The 16,717-nt window shown below is 57.0% G+C and overlaps 5 protein-coding genes across 5 annotated transcripts; 3 read left to right on the top strand and 2 right to left on the bottom strand.

Moving 5' to 3' along the window:
- Positions 1–908: 908 nt before the first annotated feature.
- Positions 909–3,316, top strand: C8A04DRAFT_35559 (uncharacterized protein; the record flags this gene model as incomplete). The annotated part of the gene is made up of 4 exons (XM_062783217.1): positions 909–2,335; positions 2,391–2,419; positions 2,551–2,968; positions 3,019–3,316. 4 exons carry the CDS (start codon positions 909–911, stop codon positions 3,314–3,316), a joined length of 2,172 nt encoding a protein of 723 aa, XP_062639118.1.
- Positions 3,317–4,078: 762 nt separating this feature from the next.
- C8A04DRAFT_35558 (uncharacterized protein) lies at positions 4,079–4,941 on the bottom strand (the record flags this gene model as incomplete). The annotated part of the gene is made up of 2 exons (XM_062783216.1): positions 4,079–4,675; positions 4,744–4,941. 2 exons carry the CDS (start codon positions 4,939–4,941, stop codon positions 4,079–4,081), a joined length of 795 nt encoding a protein of 264 aa, XP_062639117.1.
- A 618-nt stretch (positions 4,942–5,559) lies between these two features.
- C8A04DRAFT_35557 (Hsp70 protein-domain-containing protein) lies at positions 5,560–7,390 on the top strand (the record flags this gene model as incomplete). Its single annotated transcript, XM_062783215.1, has 2 exons — positions 5,560–5,695; positions 5,775–7,390. The coding sequence occupies 2 exons, from the start codon at positions 5,560–5,562 to the stop codon at positions 7,388–7,390; spliced, it is 1,752 nt and encodes a 583-aa protein (XP_062639116.1).
- Positions 7,391–7,985: 595 nt separating this feature from the next.
- C8A04DRAFT_10436 (N-terminal C2 in EEIG1 and EHBP1 proteins-domain-containing protein) lies at positions 7,986–9,775 on the bottom strand (the record flags this gene model as incomplete). Its single annotated transcript, XM_062776582.1, has 4 exons — positions 7,986–8,329; positions 8,426–9,566; positions 9,641–9,664; positions 9,740–9,775. The coding sequence occupies 4 exons, from the start codon at positions 9,773–9,775 to the stop codon at positions 7,986–7,988; spliced, it is 1,545 nt and encodes a 514-aa protein (XP_062639115.1).
- Positions 9,776–11,098: 1,323 nt separating this feature from the next.
- On the top strand, positions 11,099–14,299 carry C8A04DRAFT_10411 (ribonucleases P/MRP protein subunit POP1-domain-containing protein; the record flags this gene model as incomplete). Its single annotated transcript, XM_062776571.1, has 3 exons — positions 11,099–13,223; positions 13,344–14,021; positions 14,073–14,299. The coding sequence occupies 3 exons, from the start codon at positions 11,099–11,101 to the stop codon at positions 14,297–14,299; spliced, it is 3,030 nt and encodes a 1,009-aa protein (XP_062639114.1).
- Positions 14,300–16,717: the final 2,418 nt, after the last annotated feature.

Genomic DNA, 16,717 nt, shown 5'->3' with positions numbered 1-16,717 from the left:
AAAGTTAGTTACTTCCAGGTTACTATGTATCCACACAATGGAAGGTGCGTTTTGTCACTCATTTTGTCTCCTTGAATTCTTCTCAAGACCCTTGCGAGCCGTGTTGGTTTAGTAGATATTCTCATTCCCGTGAGTGCGATGAATGTTCCATGATGCCATGCTGGGATACCTACGGGCGCTGCTTACGGCAAGCACCTACCCTGCTGCATGGAGCCCGGGCCCTGAAAGTGAGCCGAGTAAAACCCGCTTCGCAGGCCTCCAGGCTTCATTCATCATATTCGTATCCATCCTCTGTCCCAGTCTCTCTCTCGCTTCCCGTCTCAACCTTTTGTCAACCCAACTTTCATCTCACCACGCGACACGCCCGTCACCCATCGCCATGGACCTATCAATCACCTACGCTTCTCACCGGATTGCCTAGCATAAGGAGAGGCAGCAGTGACTGACGTCAAGTCCCAGGTTGAGCAGCCTGCATCTCTTCGAACTTGGACCGTTTTCAGGGGTCTCTCCACCGTTGAACTGGAAGCGCAGCACAGAGGATCAATCGCTCGGCCAGCGCTGCGTTGTGCAACGGCCAGCTCCAGCTGTGGAGTTCCCAGCATTCGCGTGGCAGCACAACACAGCCTCACCCGCACCCACCACGCCCACACCGACGACGCACAGTACGGGCATAGTTAGTACACCACAGAGCACGCCCTGGTTCATCCCACCTTGGTCTGCTGCGTGGCTGAGGGCACGCCCCTGGTCGCCGCCCCCAGCAATCCCCAAACCCGAATCGCAATTGCAAACTCTCGCGTTTTCCCCAAACCTCAAGGAAACTTGATTTCCTCATCTTGCATCGGCTGTTCCGCGAGCTTGTCCGGATTTCATGCACGCGCTGCTGCAGTGTGCTGCAGCGGCTTCTGAGCATGAGGCCACCCACCGGCTCGATGCTTGCTCCGAGGTCTACTCCACTGTCCCACGGTGCGCTCGCCGGGGCTGTGGTCGGTTCGATCGTTGGCGCCCTCCTCATCTCCTTTTGCGTCTTCCCTTTCGTCGTCCGCGCCAGACGTCGGCGACACGCCCACAATGACGATGCTGGCCTGGCCGAAATGGGGCAAGGCCCGGGAGGCCGCCCTGTCCCCTTCCACACCGACCCCCATGACCTCGACGACAACTCCTACAAAAGATCCTCGGGATCCGGCCCCGAGACGGCCGCTCTCGACGATGGCCGACACCCGGCAGACTCTACCCACCACGGCAGCCATCCTCAGTCCACCAAGCTGCCTCAGGGTATCACCACTGCCGACCAAGGTTTACCATCTCCTGTTTCCTTAACTACCTCCCCGGCCGACCCATCTTTCCCCGCTACCGTCCCTCCTACTATCTCGCAATCGCCCACCGGGTCCTCATCTAGCCCGCCACACGACCAATCTAGGAGCACGGTCAGCCGCGAGAGCACTCGTGGAGTCAGCCTCGGAGAATCGGGTGGTCGACCCAGTCGTGAACTGACCAACATCACCACCGCCGGCATCACCGAGGAGCCCGAGTCCTTGGATCACCATTCTCCCGGTTCTGAGCACCATAGCCACTTCCCTCATCTCAAGGAATCGCTCCGTAGCTTCATCAACCGACGCCAGTCTTCACACCAACGCCGTGATAGCAAACGATCTACCGCGACTGCTACTGATGTAGCCCGCTCTCCGTCGGTCCTCACCCACAGCGACTACCTCGCGCAGTCCGAACCCGAGCAACTCGGGGCGAGCCTCGAGATCGACGTCGACACTCCAGGCCTCGCCTGGGACTATTACCACGATCCCAACCTGGGTCTCGAACTGGCCGACAGCTACCCACAACCAGCACCCGATCCGAGCGTCCCGACCTCTGCGCCAGCCGGCGCCGATTTTGTCCCCTACGAAGTTTCTGTGACGGGTGGGGGGGCCCCCCTGCCTGCAGTCGCGAGACCGGCCTTAGAAAACCAAGACGCCATCTCGGCCGACAGCGGCAGCACAGTCTCTCCGGGGAAATTTGGCAGGCAACAGAACCCTCTACCGCTACATAACCAGACAATCTTTGGTCCTCTGCCCCGGACCGACAGTTTGCCAGTCCCCATCATTGTGTCGGATCTCCCCAGCCCGCCTCATCTTCAGTACACCTCTGCTGGTCCCAGCGGCAACCCCATGGAGATGATGAACCCAACCAACTCGACCGAGAACGCGTGGATGCTGCAGCATCAGATGCGCCTGATCCGAGATCCGCAGCCACTACCGCAGTCCCAACCAGAGTTGGGGCTAGCGTTAGAGTTGGAGCCGGAGCTAGCGCTGGAGCCGGAGCCGCAGGTGAAGCTCGAGCTAGAGTCGCAGCCACACCCAACGATAGAACCTACACCAAACGTACCAATGCTGGTACAGCAGCCTCAGGGAGCCATCCCCTACCGGGTGTCTGATAATGGCCTGAAGGGGCAGCTTCCGTTCCCACAGGTACCCTCTTATCAGTCAGTATATCGGTCGCCACCTCTGGCGCCCTCGGACTTCGAGTTGCAGGGTTATCAGGCACAATTCCAGGGAGGAGCCGGGAAGCAATATAACTCTCCCGGCGCTGAAATATCGGACTATTCGACACCGCCAGCATCCACTGGACACACGGCTTTTAACTCTCCCGAGACGAGACTCACCCCCTTTACGGCCTCTCCGTCTCCCGCAGCTGACCTTCAGCCTCAACCTCCAGCCACACAAAACCACCATTTGATGCCGTCTTTCGGCATTGCACCCGGTCCATCACCGCCGGAAATATCTTCGCCCTCGCCATCGCCAGGCCAAGTATCAGCGCCATCGCCAACCCCATCGGCCCCAGATCGCTCCCAAATTCGCCCTAGCCCCGACGGCTTCTTTTATTGCGAGGATGAACGGTGCATAGCAAAAGACAACAAAAAGGGCCCAAAATACGAAAACCTCAAGCACCGAAAATTCACCACAAAGCATCAGTTCAAGTAGGTGGAACCATCTCGCTTAGTCTAACAAAACTAACAATCAGTACCAGGCATCACCGACGATACCACGACTCGGAATTCAAATGCGAATTCCCAGGCTGTGAGATGGGGTTCGGAACTGTCACCCACTTGAAGCGGCACGAAAATGACAAGCACTACAAAACTATCAGATTCTATTGCCAGCATCCCGGGTGCGAATTTTCCAGGCAAGGCACCAGGTCCTTCCCGAGAAAAGACAACCGGAAAAGGCACATGAAGACAAAACACAACATGGAGCCTCGGATCGACAAGCAGGAGGAGGAAGAGAACCGCCCAATTCCCATGGATCTGTCTGAGGATCTGTCATGAGGCGGGAGGAGCGCTTGACGACGACATGATACCCCTTTGGGAGAAGCGGGCCGCCGAAGTTGAATAACCTTACGGGAGCCACCACACCGGCACATCTTCATTCATTCAATTACGCTGTCGGGTGGTTGATCAAACACCGTGGGCTTGTATTGTAATAGGTGCCGAGGCACACAGGACACCGGCAATGGCGGAGTTGGGAACAGTTTTTGTTTTTGATACTGGGTTTATTGATTTCTACTCGGGATACCTGGGGGGATCGGAAAGGAGGAACCTTTCCATGTGCGGGTTTTTACCGGTGGAGCGTAACAAAAGGATTGAAAGGGAGCAGAACCGGGCGTTTGCTTTCATGGTTCTCTTCCGGGTATCACAGTTGGGACACACGGGACTAGGAGTTTGCGAGCCGTCATATATCCATTCCTCTTTTTGTGCGGAATATTTTTGGATCTCGGCTGCGGTTAGGTAACATGCATTGCCCTTGCGGCTTGTGTTCAGCGTCCTTGGGTGTGATTTGTATACGATTTGGAAGATGATATCTTCTGCAGCAATCTAACATTTGTGTCAATGCTCATTGCGAAGTTTTTACCGTTCAGTTTCGTCTGGGCTCGTGATAAACAAAAAGAACCATCAACCAGAACACTGGGTGCAGTGAATTATCTCATTGGGTATCGCGGGTCTTATATCCACAACATCTAGTTAGAGAAGAGAAAACTACCTCTTCGCTAACTACCACAGTAACTATAACCAGCCAAGACTCCCATCCCATCACTTCATCTCCCTCACCAACTTCTTCACCAACCTCCGTTGCCCTTCCATCCCCAACCCCGCCCGATCCGTCTCCTGCAGCGCCCTACCCACCAACACCACCGTCCTCGCACTCTCACTCCCCACCCACACCCTCCCATTCCTCCCCACCGCCGTCTCAAACGCCAGTCCACCACCTTCCTCCCCACCCAACATCTCCAACACCCCCACCCCACCATCCTCCCGACTCCGCGCCATCAACAGCCGCCGCGCGAAACCCAAACTAATATCAAACACGCACCCTGGCCCTGTGCTCCCACTCCCACTCCCACTAGTAGTACCAACAACCCCAATCGGCCCCAACCCATCCGCCTTCCCCGTCGTAGCACTCACACACTCCAATTCCGGATCCATATGTCTATTCGCCGAGGCCGGGGTAATCCGCGCGTAGACGAGCTGGCCGGGGGCGAGCTGGGGGCGGGTCTTTTTTGTGGCGCCTTCGAAGGCGAGATGGGGGAGGGTGGCGGGGGCCGAATAGGGGGTTATGAGGCAGAGGTAGGCGTCGGTTGTGGAGCGGAGGATTTGGGCGAGGATGAGGTCGTTGGGGGAGGGGATGTACTGTTGTTTATGGAAGGGTTAGCTGGGAGTGTTTGGGGGTTAAGGGGGAGAGGGGGGAAAGGGCGTACGCGATTGGAGTTGTATTCTATCCACATGGAGTTTTTGACAGGGTTGGTGATGAGCTGACCCGCGACGGTGGGCACGATGTCAGTTGGGGGAATGTGTCGGAGCCCGGGGCCGAGTCGGAGAGGGTTCTTGGGGTGGGAAGGGACCAGGGACGGATCGATTGTCTCGCCTGGGAGGACGAGAGGTCCGTCGGGTGCCATCTTTGGTAGGTTGGTATTAGTGTGGTGTTGATACGGGTGTTGTTTGTTTAGCGATTGGGGTGTTGGGGGTCGGTATGGTGGTGTGATGTTGCCTGTTGCTTGTTGCTTGAGCTTCGAGTTTGGTTTGTTGATCGCTAAATTTCCAGCCAGCCTTGTTTGCGGCTGGCGGTTGAACAGCCTTGGTGGGGTCAGCCAGGGTCGGGCCAAGAGATGGTAATAACCTGATACGTTACACAAATGGACGATTTTGAGATTCCCAGGAAGATGGAGTCCATGGTCTTCTTCTAGGAACACAGAAAAGGCATCCTGCTGATGTGAATGATATTGCCGAAATAATTCCTAGTCATTTGAACTAAAAATTAGGACAAACCCAACTTGTTTGACGCGCAGCATGTGATTGATCGATTATGCGGTATGTATGTGAAGTACAATTTTACCATTCTTACGAGAGCGGGGCACTCAGCCCAACAGGGGTCTAAATTTTAGGTCCTTGGGAAATTTTTGGAAACCCCCACTACCACATTGGTGAACGTTGGGGAGACACGCATTCCAGGCTCTGCTCATCCTTCACTTTCACTCTTCCGCACATTTCCACCCACAGCCCTTATCGCCAGCAAAATGAGTGACACCGGGTCTAAGCCTGGCCCTGAGCCAAGTGAGCGCACTGCCATTGGTATTACCTTTGGCAACTCCAACAGCTCCATCGCCTACGTCGTCGACGACAAAGCGGAGGTTATTGCAAACGAAGATGGAGGTGAGAATTGCCCGTGGTCCGTTCTGGCGATAGTATAATTATGTACTAACCATCCTTATTTTTTCCCTTGTTTTCTTAGACCGCCAAATTCCCACAATCCTCTCATACGTCGACGGCGACGAGTACTACGGCCAGCAGGCCAAGAACTTCCTCGTCCGGAACCCCAAGAACACAGTCGCCTACTTCCGGGATTTCCTAGGGAAAGAGTTCAAGTCGATCGACCCTACCCACAACCATGCCTCGGCACACCCCGAAGAGGCCGGCGAGACCGTCTCGTTTACGGTCCAGGACAAAGCCGGCGAGGAGGAGGGGCCTTCGACGCTGAACGTTTCCGAGGTGGCCACCCGCTATCTCCGCCGCCTGGTCGGCTCCGCCTCCGACTACCTCGGAAAGAAGGTCACCTCCGCCGTCGTCACCGTCCCCACCGACTTCACCGACAAGCAAAAGGCGGCCCTCGTCGCAGCGGCCGCGGCGGCCGACTTGGAGATTCTCCAGCTTATCAGCGAGCCGGTGGCCGCCGTGCTCGCGTACGATGGGCGCCCCGAGGGCAAGATTGAGGACAAGGTGATTGTGGTTGCGGATCTGGGCGGCACGCGCTCCGATGTTGCCGTGGTGGCCAGCCGCGGGGGCATGTACACGGTCCTTGCGACGGTGCACGACTACGAATTCGCGGGTGTGGCTCTCGACAAGGTGCTCATCGACCACTTCGCCAAGGAGTTCCTCAAGAAGAACTCGAGCGCTAAGGACCCGCGCGAGAACGCCAGGAGTCTGGCCAAGCTGCGCCTCGAGTCCGAGTCGACAAAGCGGGCGCTCAGCCTGGGCAACAACGCTAGCTTCAGCGTCGAGAGTCTGTCGGACGGCATCGACTTCGCCAGCACCATCAACCGCCTCCGCTACGAGACCATCGCGAGGACCGTGTTCGAGGGCATCAACCGGCTGGTCGAGTCGGCCGTCAAGAAGGCCGGCCTGGACGTGCTGGACATCGACGAGGTCATCCTCTCCGGCGGCACCTCGCACACCCCGCGCATCGCCACCAACCTCGGCTACCTCTTCCCCCAGACGACCAAGATCCTAGCCCCCTCCACCGAGGTGACCGCCCTCAACCCCTCCGAGGCCGAGGCCCGCGGCGCGGCTCTCCAGGCCAGCTTGATCCAGGACTACGAAGCCGAGGACATCAACCAGTCGACCCACGCCGCGGTGACCACCGTACCCCACGTCGGCAACGCCATCGGCGTGATCTCGGTCAACGAGGCCGGCGAGGAGGTCTTCGTCCCCATCATCCCGCCGGAGACGGCCGTGCCCGCGCGGCGCACCGTGCACGTTTCGGCCCCCAGCGGCGGCGACGTCCTGGTCAAGGTTGTCGAGGGCAACACGCACATAAAAGTGACGCAGCCCGAACCCAAGGTCAAGGCGCCCGAGTCCAAGGCGGCCAAGGTGGAGGACGCCGACGAGGACGGTGACGACGATAGCGATTTCTCGGACGATGACGACGAGGAGGAGGACGAGGAGGAGAAGCGGGAGAAGGTCTGGAAGATCGGGGCTACCCTCGCTGAGGCGGGTGTCAAAGGTGTCAAGAAGAACGGCAAGGTCGAGGTGTCGATTACTGTGGGCTCGGATCTGTCGGTGATTGTAACAGCGCGGGAGGTTGGTGGTAAGGGCGGTGTTCGGGGGACGCTTGCCGCTGCGAGTGCTTAGGGGGATTAAGGGGAAACCGTTTTGTTTTTGACGAAGTCATGACAGGGGTTGGTAGGAGCAGTTGGCAGGATCCTGCTGGTGCGCACATAGATAGACAGACCGTCATGATATAAAAGCCGCACTGCGGGTTGGTTGATTTGTTATTACTTCCTCACCGGTTAGGATATTGTTCAGAACAAAAAGGAGGGCGGTTTCACTGTGTTTGGCCACGATAAATAGAGCATTATTTGACCGGGTGGGTTACGTCTGCCTTTGTGACAATAGATGCACTGCATATATCTATTTACCTGATACCCGCCGTTGGCCGTGGTTGACCCCTTATCCTTGATTGCCTGTCGTTCTCGGTGTAATATACTTTCAAGCCTAGGTCGGTATCTTTTTAGCACTTGGCGAGCCATGATGGTGTACGAGCAAAGCAAGTCGAATCTAGGGTCTTAGTTGCCTAGTATTGTAATATATTATTAGACGCTGGGCTTGTTTCCACAATCCAAATGTTGTGTGCTGCAAGTCCTGTACTGTCTTCCCAGTCCCATCAATTAGAAACGCCCCAATCAACCTCTCCCTGCTCTTCCCCTTATTCCCCGGGAATTCAAATTTAATACGGCTGCCCTCCCGGAACAGTCCAAGCAACCAAATCATCCCTCACCTCCAACTCATCCACCTCCCTAGCCCGTTTAAACCCCCCCTCCCTTCCACTCCTCCCTTCCCGATCACGATCACTCCCCAGCGTCGTGGCCGTGGCCGTCGCCAAACTGACCAAGCTCGAACTGCGACTGCGGAGCCCGCCGTCGTGTGTGATCTTGCTCTCTTCTCGGCGGTGTTGCAGGTGGTGCGGGTGCTGCTGCTGCTGCTGCTGCTGGTGGAACGAGGGGAATGGCTCACGGAGTCCTGGGCCAGCGAGGCCGATGGCGCGGCTTGATTCACGTTCTGGGTCACGCTCTCGTTCCCGTTCCCGTTCCCAGTCCCGGTTTGGGTCTCGGTCTCGTATGTCTTGGTTGCGGTGGGGGAGGAGATGGAGATGGTGTTGGTGGTCACCGAGAATGATGGTGGCGGCGCTTCGGTCGCTTGCGACGCTCTGGTCGCGGAGGTGCCGGCGTAGACGGGTGACGTCGCGCGGTCGGAGCGTGCCCATGGTGTCTGCGTTCTCGTCGTCCTCCGAGGCGTACCCGCTGCCTCCACCCCCCATGTGGCTGTCGTGTCGGAGGAAATGCCGTCTCGGGCTGTTTGATTTCTCTCGTACGCCGGCGCCGCCGGCCCGGGCGTGATTGGCAATCATGGTGTGGTGGCGGGAGTGACCTCTAGTGTGGGAAGTAGGAGGGGGCGCGAACCCTTCACCTCCGCCGAAGATGTTCTCGATGCACTGGTCGGCTGGTAGCTCGCCCGGCTGGCTGGCCCAGCTCGCGGCTAGGGCGCGGCGGTACACATCCTGGACCTCGAATATGTCCCTGGACTTGCCGCTGAATGATGAAGGAGGGTGACCTGGGGTGGTCGCACCGACGTCTACCGGCTCGAACGCGTCGCCCGCCATGAATCCGGCGATGCCGCCAAACATGGGAGCTGATTTGGGGGGTGGAGCGACATAGGTGCGGTCCCCATCCACCTGTACCATCAGGATGCTGATTCTTAGGGTCGAGTTGATCTTGCTGTCCTGCATGAGGTAGCGCCGGACCACGCCGTCCTGGACGTCCGACGCCGGGCGTTCTTCGTCACGGGAGGACCGGGGGCTAGCTTCGGTCCCCGGCGAGGCGGTGGTGCTCAGCGAGCTGCGCTTGCGGTGGTGCGTGGCTGGTTTTTGGATGGGTGAAGCCAGAGTTTCCTTGGCCGCGTTTCCGGTAACCCCGTCGCGGAGAATCCCCTCGCTTTCTTCGACGTACTCGCTGAGATTCAGCCGGACGAGGCCGAGGACGATCTTCTCATCTCGTCCTGCAGCGCCAGCCAGGCCGCCTGCGCTGAACTCCTGCGTGACCTCAAACTCAATGGGGCATTCGCTCAGGTTGTTGTTGCGGTCGATACCAATACGGACCGGGACAACCTTAGAGTAGTTGTATTCGACCCGATGGTTGACGATGGCGCATTTCTGCGTTCGACCTCGATGCTCGCCATGTATGCTATGTGGGAGGTACCATTTGATGATGGACACCCCCGAGACGAGTGGTACATTGTTGAGATCGGATATCTGGGGGGCGTTAGTATGGGCAATGGGGGACACTTGGAGCACAGAAAATGACGATCCACTCGACCGGCACGTACCTTGATATGGAGGTCAAACTTGGGCTGCAAGTTTCAGTTTGTTAGTTTTGATTCCGAGAGTCTACGAGAGGCTTATAGAGGCTTAGGGAGGGGCTACACCTTTCGTCCCTTATTTACTACGAGGGAAAACCGCATATTAGCACCAACTCTCTGATATGGGGATGTGGGATATGGGAGGGGCTGGTGTGGTCGGATTTACAGGGGGCAAAGTTGACCGAGCGGCCGAAGCCCATGTTGGCTGACGGAGAACCGCTCTCAATGTACGAAGGTATGGACTAAGTAGAACCGGGAACTTGGTGATACCGAGGCCCGCAAAAGAAAAATACCATGGCGCCGACTTGTTTGCACACAGATAGATTTTACTCAGCCGGAGAAAGAGCCGGCCGAGACAAAAAAGAGGTAACGGCGAGGTGTAACCAACCGTTGCGGCAGGGAGGAGGGCGCGAAGGAGTAGACCCGACGGGAGAACGATGAAAAAGGGGCGGCTCGCCGCAGCAGACGTACTTAGGGAGGCCATGCTTTAAAAGCAAGCAAAGTGCTAACGTTATCACGAATTCGTAACCAGGGGGTTGCATGTGCGAGCAATCGGCTTCGGGCTAGATCGCATTCCCGTCTTTGCGACCCGGCAGCCGGAACCAAGCAAATTCGGGTGGCTGCCGAATTCCTCTCTTTTTCCTGTTCGCTTCCTGTTCGTCCAAGGCGTAGGCGTGGAGCCAGAGGAGCGCGCTGACGTCGGTGGGCCGGGCACTGTTGCAGGTGCTGACGTGCAGAGCCACCAGTTAGACAGGTGGATGGACGGACAAGAACACGAAAACTCCGAACCGGCTTTGGGGGTGTCGTGTCGGGAGTTCCGATGCCGATTAAGGTGGGATTGGGAGTATAGTGTTAGAGGTTGGATGATAGGGGATAGGTCCACCAAATCTGGTCAAATTCGAGGGTTTTGTGGACGGAGAACCGGGCCCTGGACGGGAGCTGGAACATGGAGATCGCTGGGCTCTGCTGAATTAACGTTATGAATGTGCTTAACGTTCCCAGCGAGGGGCTCAAGCTTTCTGAGGTCTTGGCCACGAGACCAGGGTACGACAAGGGAGAAGAGGTAGAGTCATATTTGCAAGAGGTTGACGGAATGCTAATGGCTTAAGCAACCATCAATTCTGCTGGTACCTAGTTGAAAGATATCATAGATGCGGTATTACGGATCAGATTCAATAAAAATCTCGAAGCTTTGGCTCGAACTTTGGGACAGATCTCGCGTTGAGCATTGCTTACGATGGATGGTCGGTTAAAAAGGTACATGAACCTCGGTGGGGCACGTTGGTTTGCTTTGTATTATTGATAAGATAAGAGGAGCTCCAAAATCCAATTCAAAGAAGAACTCGACCTCGAAAATTGAGCTACGCGACGAAACGGCTGATTGAAAGCTTCCGCAACCAGACCTCGCTCCTTGATGCCGAATACATGGACGCCAAACGGTCCGGACCCCTAGGAAAGGGGACGGAGTCCAAAAAACGAAAAGCACCCCCAACAGGAACCGACGCCGCGGCCAAGTCTCGCCCACCCAACAACAACGGACGATCAACCGCGACGACCGTAACAACAGGGACAACGGCGCCGGCCCCGACGGCAGGACGCTTCGGTGCGAAACGCGTCAAGTTCCAAGATGCCCGCAACATCCGCACGCAGCCGGCCGACGCCGCGCTGGAAGACGGCAAGCTCGACCTGCAGAAGTTCCTCAACGCCCGCGAATTCGAGATCAAGGCCCTAGAAGACAGCATGCGCAAGTGCAAGAGCACCAATGCGTCCCGCGTTTTCCAGCAGGTCCCGCGCGCTCTGCGGAGACGGACGGCGAGCCACAATGCTAGGAGGGTGCCCAAGAGGCTGCGAGAGCGCGCGAAGCGGGAGATGCTGGAGGATAACACGCCGACGGTCGAGGCTCGGAAGCGCCGTCCTCGCACGACCCGGGCCCGGATACGCGCCGAGACGGCTAAAAAGTTGGGGATTCTGGCCGAGAAAAAGAAGAAGCGGTTGCGTCAGAAGGCCGCTGCTGCTGCCGCTGCCGGCGGAGCCGCATTGACCGACAAAGGAGCGAAGATATTGGTCGACACACGGCCGGCACGACCAAAGATCCGGCGAGATGCCCTTAACGAGCCGCCCAAGGCGCAATCTAAGTTTCGAAAGAGGCAAATCAACAAGACGTGGCTGCCGACGCACCTGTGGCATGCGAAGCGGGCAACAATGACCGAGCCGAGCAAGCCGCTGTGGCGGTTCGCTATTCCGCTCACGCCAACCGAGAAGTGCTACCGGCCGACTCACCGTGCCGTGGGACAAAAGGGGGTTGTGGTATGGGACGCGAGCTACATGAGCACCATTGGCCTCTACGGCACGGCCGAGGGTGTCGAGCGGGTGCTGAAGGCCTTGGGCTTGACACAAGAGAGCTTATGGGGTGCTCGGGGACAAAAATGGAGGGCTGGCGTGCGGAAATGGACGGGGCTTGTTAGCAAGCCGATCGGTGGCGGCGGTTCGAGACGTGATATTGGACCTGCAACGATTGTCTGGAACCCGCAAGCACCGACTCGCAGCGACGACGGCCCAACGACTACAGAAACAGCAGAAGCAGCAGCCGCAGCCGCCGCAGGAGCGCCCCCCAAGAAACCGCAGAGACAATTGCTCATCCGCACGCATCCGTCTTGCTTTCTCGAGCTGTTCGAGGAACTCCTCAAGCTTGCCAAGATGCAGACACCGCGTCTTCACATCGAGGATTTGCGCTTTGAGATTGGCAGTATCGAGCTCACGGGGCCCGCGTCTACGGAAACGTTGATGGGCATCCTTCAGCCATATCACACCAAGTCAGACAACAAGGACGAGCGGCATCTTCGGGTGTTTCGGTCCCTCGCCGGCGTCACAAACCCGGCGTCGCTCCCTAAGGACGCGGTACTCGCCTTCTCTGTCCAAGATCCTCGCCTATCGTACCCACCAAGAAGAGTCGATAGTTCGAGTGGGGGTCCAGCGGGTGCTCTTCTCGAGACACTGGCCAACTGGCCACTCGACGACGGAGGTGTCGAGCCGTTTGACATCTTCTGCCGAGATCGCCGCCACGAAGCGTCAAGATTGCCGTCTCAGAAGGCCATCAACCGGCGAAAAGGGGTAAATCCGTCGGGCGAGCCGCTCCCCGTCACCAAGGCTGACCCGCCGGTGCCCGTCCTGCTTCTTGCCTCACGGCCCTCCACGGACGGCCAGGCACAGGGCACGTGGACATTGCTCGCGCCGTGGAAGTGCGTGATGCCGCTCTGGTACTCCATGATGCGTCTCCCGCTTTCAACGGGCGGGAACCCGCGTCTTGGGGGACTGAACGAGCAGAGGCAAATCGCGTTTGAGCACAGCGCCCCGTGGTTTCCTGCCGACTACCCGGCGACGGACGCGGGGCGCGAGTGGGAACTGGAGCAACGGGACAAACGACGCCGGGATTGGGATCGCCGGCCCAAGGGCAAGAGGATAGAATGGAACTCACTCGACCTCGGCGCGGGACGCAAGGGCGAAGTGGGCGATGGCTTGGCGTGCGATTTTGCGCATTTGTTTGCGCTCTGTGCGGCGGATGTTACTGGTGGTGGTGGTCCTCCTGTTCCTGTCTCGAATTCGTCCCTGAACCCCCAAGCGATCGGCTCGTCGATCACGGATGGGGCCGCGATGGAAATCGATCCTCCAGCCCCAGCCCCAGCCCCGGAACTATCGGAAAAGACAGGGCCCACATCTGGCCCAGGCGCTCCCCAACAGCCCCTAGCAGCAACAGCACCAACAACAGGGGGAACAGCAACGGGAACAACAGCGGGAACAACAGTAGCAGCAAAAGCGGCCCTGGGACTGATTCGGCATGTGCCCAAGCCGACCTTCACATCATGGTTGGCCGCGTTACCAGATTTGGGCAATCCGCCCGCGAAATGTTCCCTCATCACAATTCATTTAACCTTTATCACAAGGGGCGTCGCAAACACCTGTGCGAGGATCTACCGGCTACCTTCCCGGAAACCAGGGGCTGCACCACCCGTTCCCACTCTGCCTCTGCCGGGGGTCGAGGGGGTCGAGGTGTTCGCCACAGACCCGTCGTCGTTGTCGTTGTCGTCGTCAACAGCAGCACCTGCATCCACGAAATCCCTCCCTCGGGATTTGGGTGATCAGTGGCTTCGGCAACTACCCCAGCCCAAGCATAGCGGCGTTACCAGGGGGGGCCAGAGACCCCAATTGGGCCGCAGCCGCGTACCTGTGCCCCCACGCATGCCCGCCGGGATAGATATGGCGACGCGTAAAAAGTTGCTCGCGCAGTCCATCGTCGCGACGGAGCTGCCATACCCACCACCAAAACCGGGGAATTACAATCACAATCACAGTTACAATGGACTTGAGATGAGCAGTGGAGGAGGAGGAGGAGGAGGAGGAGGACACCAACACCACCACCCGCTCTGTCCAGGAGAGGAGGATCTGCTTGGGTTTGTGACGTCGGGCGCGTTCAGTCTGAGCGAAGGGCGGGGCACGGCAATCGGGTCGATCTCGGCGGACAGGGCGCTGGAGGCGATCCGGGACGCGGGTGCGAGGACGGGCAAACTTTGTGTGGTGAGGAACGCGGGGGAGAGTGTGGGCTGGCTGGCGAGATGGGAGGTTGTTTGACCTCCGTACACAGTAACTAACTACGACGGATATAACCGCAGAATGGTACGAATAAACGCCCTTGTAATTGATGAGAATCCCGCCGAGGATACGAAGGCTTGCTGACGAACATGACGAGTTGAACATGACCTCGGTCACGTTACCGTTATTGGGGGGTGGAGTGTTGTATTCCCTTTGCTTCTTTTCGAGTGTGATGATCACACATCCCTGGACACACTCACTCACCCCCCGGGCAAACCACCAACAACCGAGCGGGCCATGGGCCTGCTAGTCCTAACTTTGATGATGTGCGCGCCGTTCGCTCGGTAAGCCGACGGAACGCCCGGTCGGAGAATTAAATCAACAAAAACGCCAAAAACGCCACTTAAGGCAAAAGGCCGAAATTGTAAAAAAGGAAAGGAGAAAATAAAAATAAGTTAAACGAAGAACGGCGGCGCAAATAAAGTCGATCAAATAAATCAACACAGCAAAACCCCACAAACAAACATGTCGGTCCCCGACTCCCCATCGAGATCTCGCTTTCGGTCCTGTTGATTCAACTGCAAAGGAGCAGGCGAGTCAGGAGCAAGGCAGATCCCATCAAACTGAGTAAGTGTAGCGTCACTATTGATTTGTTATGTGTTGGTCGTCGGACCTTAGCTCCGTCCACTTGTGGATTCGGTGTTGGATGAGAGATAGCAAACAGCAAAGACATTGATGAATGATGACTTCCTAACACGACTTGGGTGGGAGCAGTGGGAGAAAACGTATTCGCTGACCGAACCCTTGGGGGGAACCATTGTACCATTGTCACAAGGGGTTTGGCAGGCCAAGAAGAAGGCTGATAAAAAATAGCACTAAAATAATCATAGGGTAAAAAAGAGCTCAAAAGTCTCAGACACGCATCTCTTCAACCTTGACGTCGACGGCAACGATGCCGTGCACACACCACCACCCCCATGCTGCATGCCTGGACGGCCCGAACTGTCGGTTGCGATCACAATGCCGAGTCTGCCGTGCCGTGTCTGTGGTGTCCATGTCGAGGGTCCAGTACATACCGACCTAACCTACCTCGGGAATAGGGATGAAGGCAATCAATCAATCAGAGTGGAAAAATCGGTTGGCGTCACAATGGACGGGAGAGAGGCCCCGTTTGCTCGTTCCCTTCTGTTACACGTCATTTTGTGTCCGCTCTGTCAACTTTTCCCAACTTTATTGTTTTCAACGTTTGCTCAGTTATCAAAAGCTGCCTCGCTCTTGCATTCCATCTCCCGTCACACAACCTTTACTCCGTAGACTCAGCATAGTCCCTGAAGGGACAGAGGGGACCTTGGGGCCCAAGCGGAAAGGGGAGGCCGATGACGAGCCAATGATGCGTCCAAGTGAAGTTTCAAGGCTTGAAAGCCACAGGGTCGATCATGCTGCAGTGCTGCTGCAGAGCTGCAGAGCTCGGATGCACTCCCCCGCGAGTACTATGTAACCTGTGCTGTGGGGTTACCTGAGATTTTTTTGACTTGGGCGTTTGTTGTTGGCGTTGCAGCTGCAGTGGGGGGATTTGTCCCCATGAAATGCCACTCACATGCAGTTCCAGTTCTCAAATGTCTCGTTCAGCCAGTGGCTCATTTGCCCGTCTCTGTCCCTACGCTACTGTACGCTATCAGGTCCTTTGATCCTCGCCAGATCTCGATGTGGCCTTGCTGTCTCGGCCTTTTTGTTCCGGGGACCACTATTTGAGTTCCTCACACTTGGGTACTGCGTCCTGCCCAGCCGTCTCTTGAGCTTTCGAGGAGGGTTACCCTGAGGCCCGAGATGAGCCGCCCTAGCACGCCAAGTTGCTTGCTCATTACCGTGGACGGGCACAATACCTACCTATGGACATACACAGTCGTAATGGGAAATGGGAGATTTGAAAGTCCGATGAGGATCGGGATCCCAACGGGGCCCGGATCTCGGGGATTTGGAAAACTGACTCGCCCTATGGCCAGGGACGGGGAAGATACTTTTATTAGTTACCTTGTATGCCGGGGATGGAGGTGGGGGCACTGGGGAGAGGTGAGATGCAAGACGAAATCGACGAGGAATTGCAATGGGGAAAAGTGGCGCTTGGCCAGCAAACAGTTCGTGAGATTTCTACCCCCCATGCCTTGTCGTAATGATGCTTGTCGTAATGCTTGTCTTATTGTCCCTCTATCTCAGTAAGTACCTTGCCGAGCTTGTCTAGAGAGATACATAGAGACATGCATCCGGCTGGCCGCATGCATCGTCGTCTCGTGCTTTTCTCCTGCTGTGGACTTGTCCGTTACCCTGTGTCTATCAAACCTGTCACTTTTGAGTGAACGAACACCGACACCGACTCCGAATTCGAGAGACAACATCGACGACAGCAATCACGACCACGACAGCAATATCGCACACTTTTTTCACCTTACCGACCTTTCC

Source organism: Dichotomopilus funicola, assembly GCF_033296635.1.
Source record: "Dichotomopilus funicola strain CBS 141.50 unplaced genomic scaffold C8A04scaffold_13, whole genome shotgun sequence".
Classification (NCBI taxonomy): Eukaryota; Fungi; Ascomycota; class Sordariomycetes; order Sordariales; family Chaetomiaceae; genus Dichotomopilus; species Dichotomopilus funicola.
The sequence above is the reverse complement of the archived record's forward strand: the minus strand, read 5'-3'. Positions and strand labels throughout refer to the sequence as shown.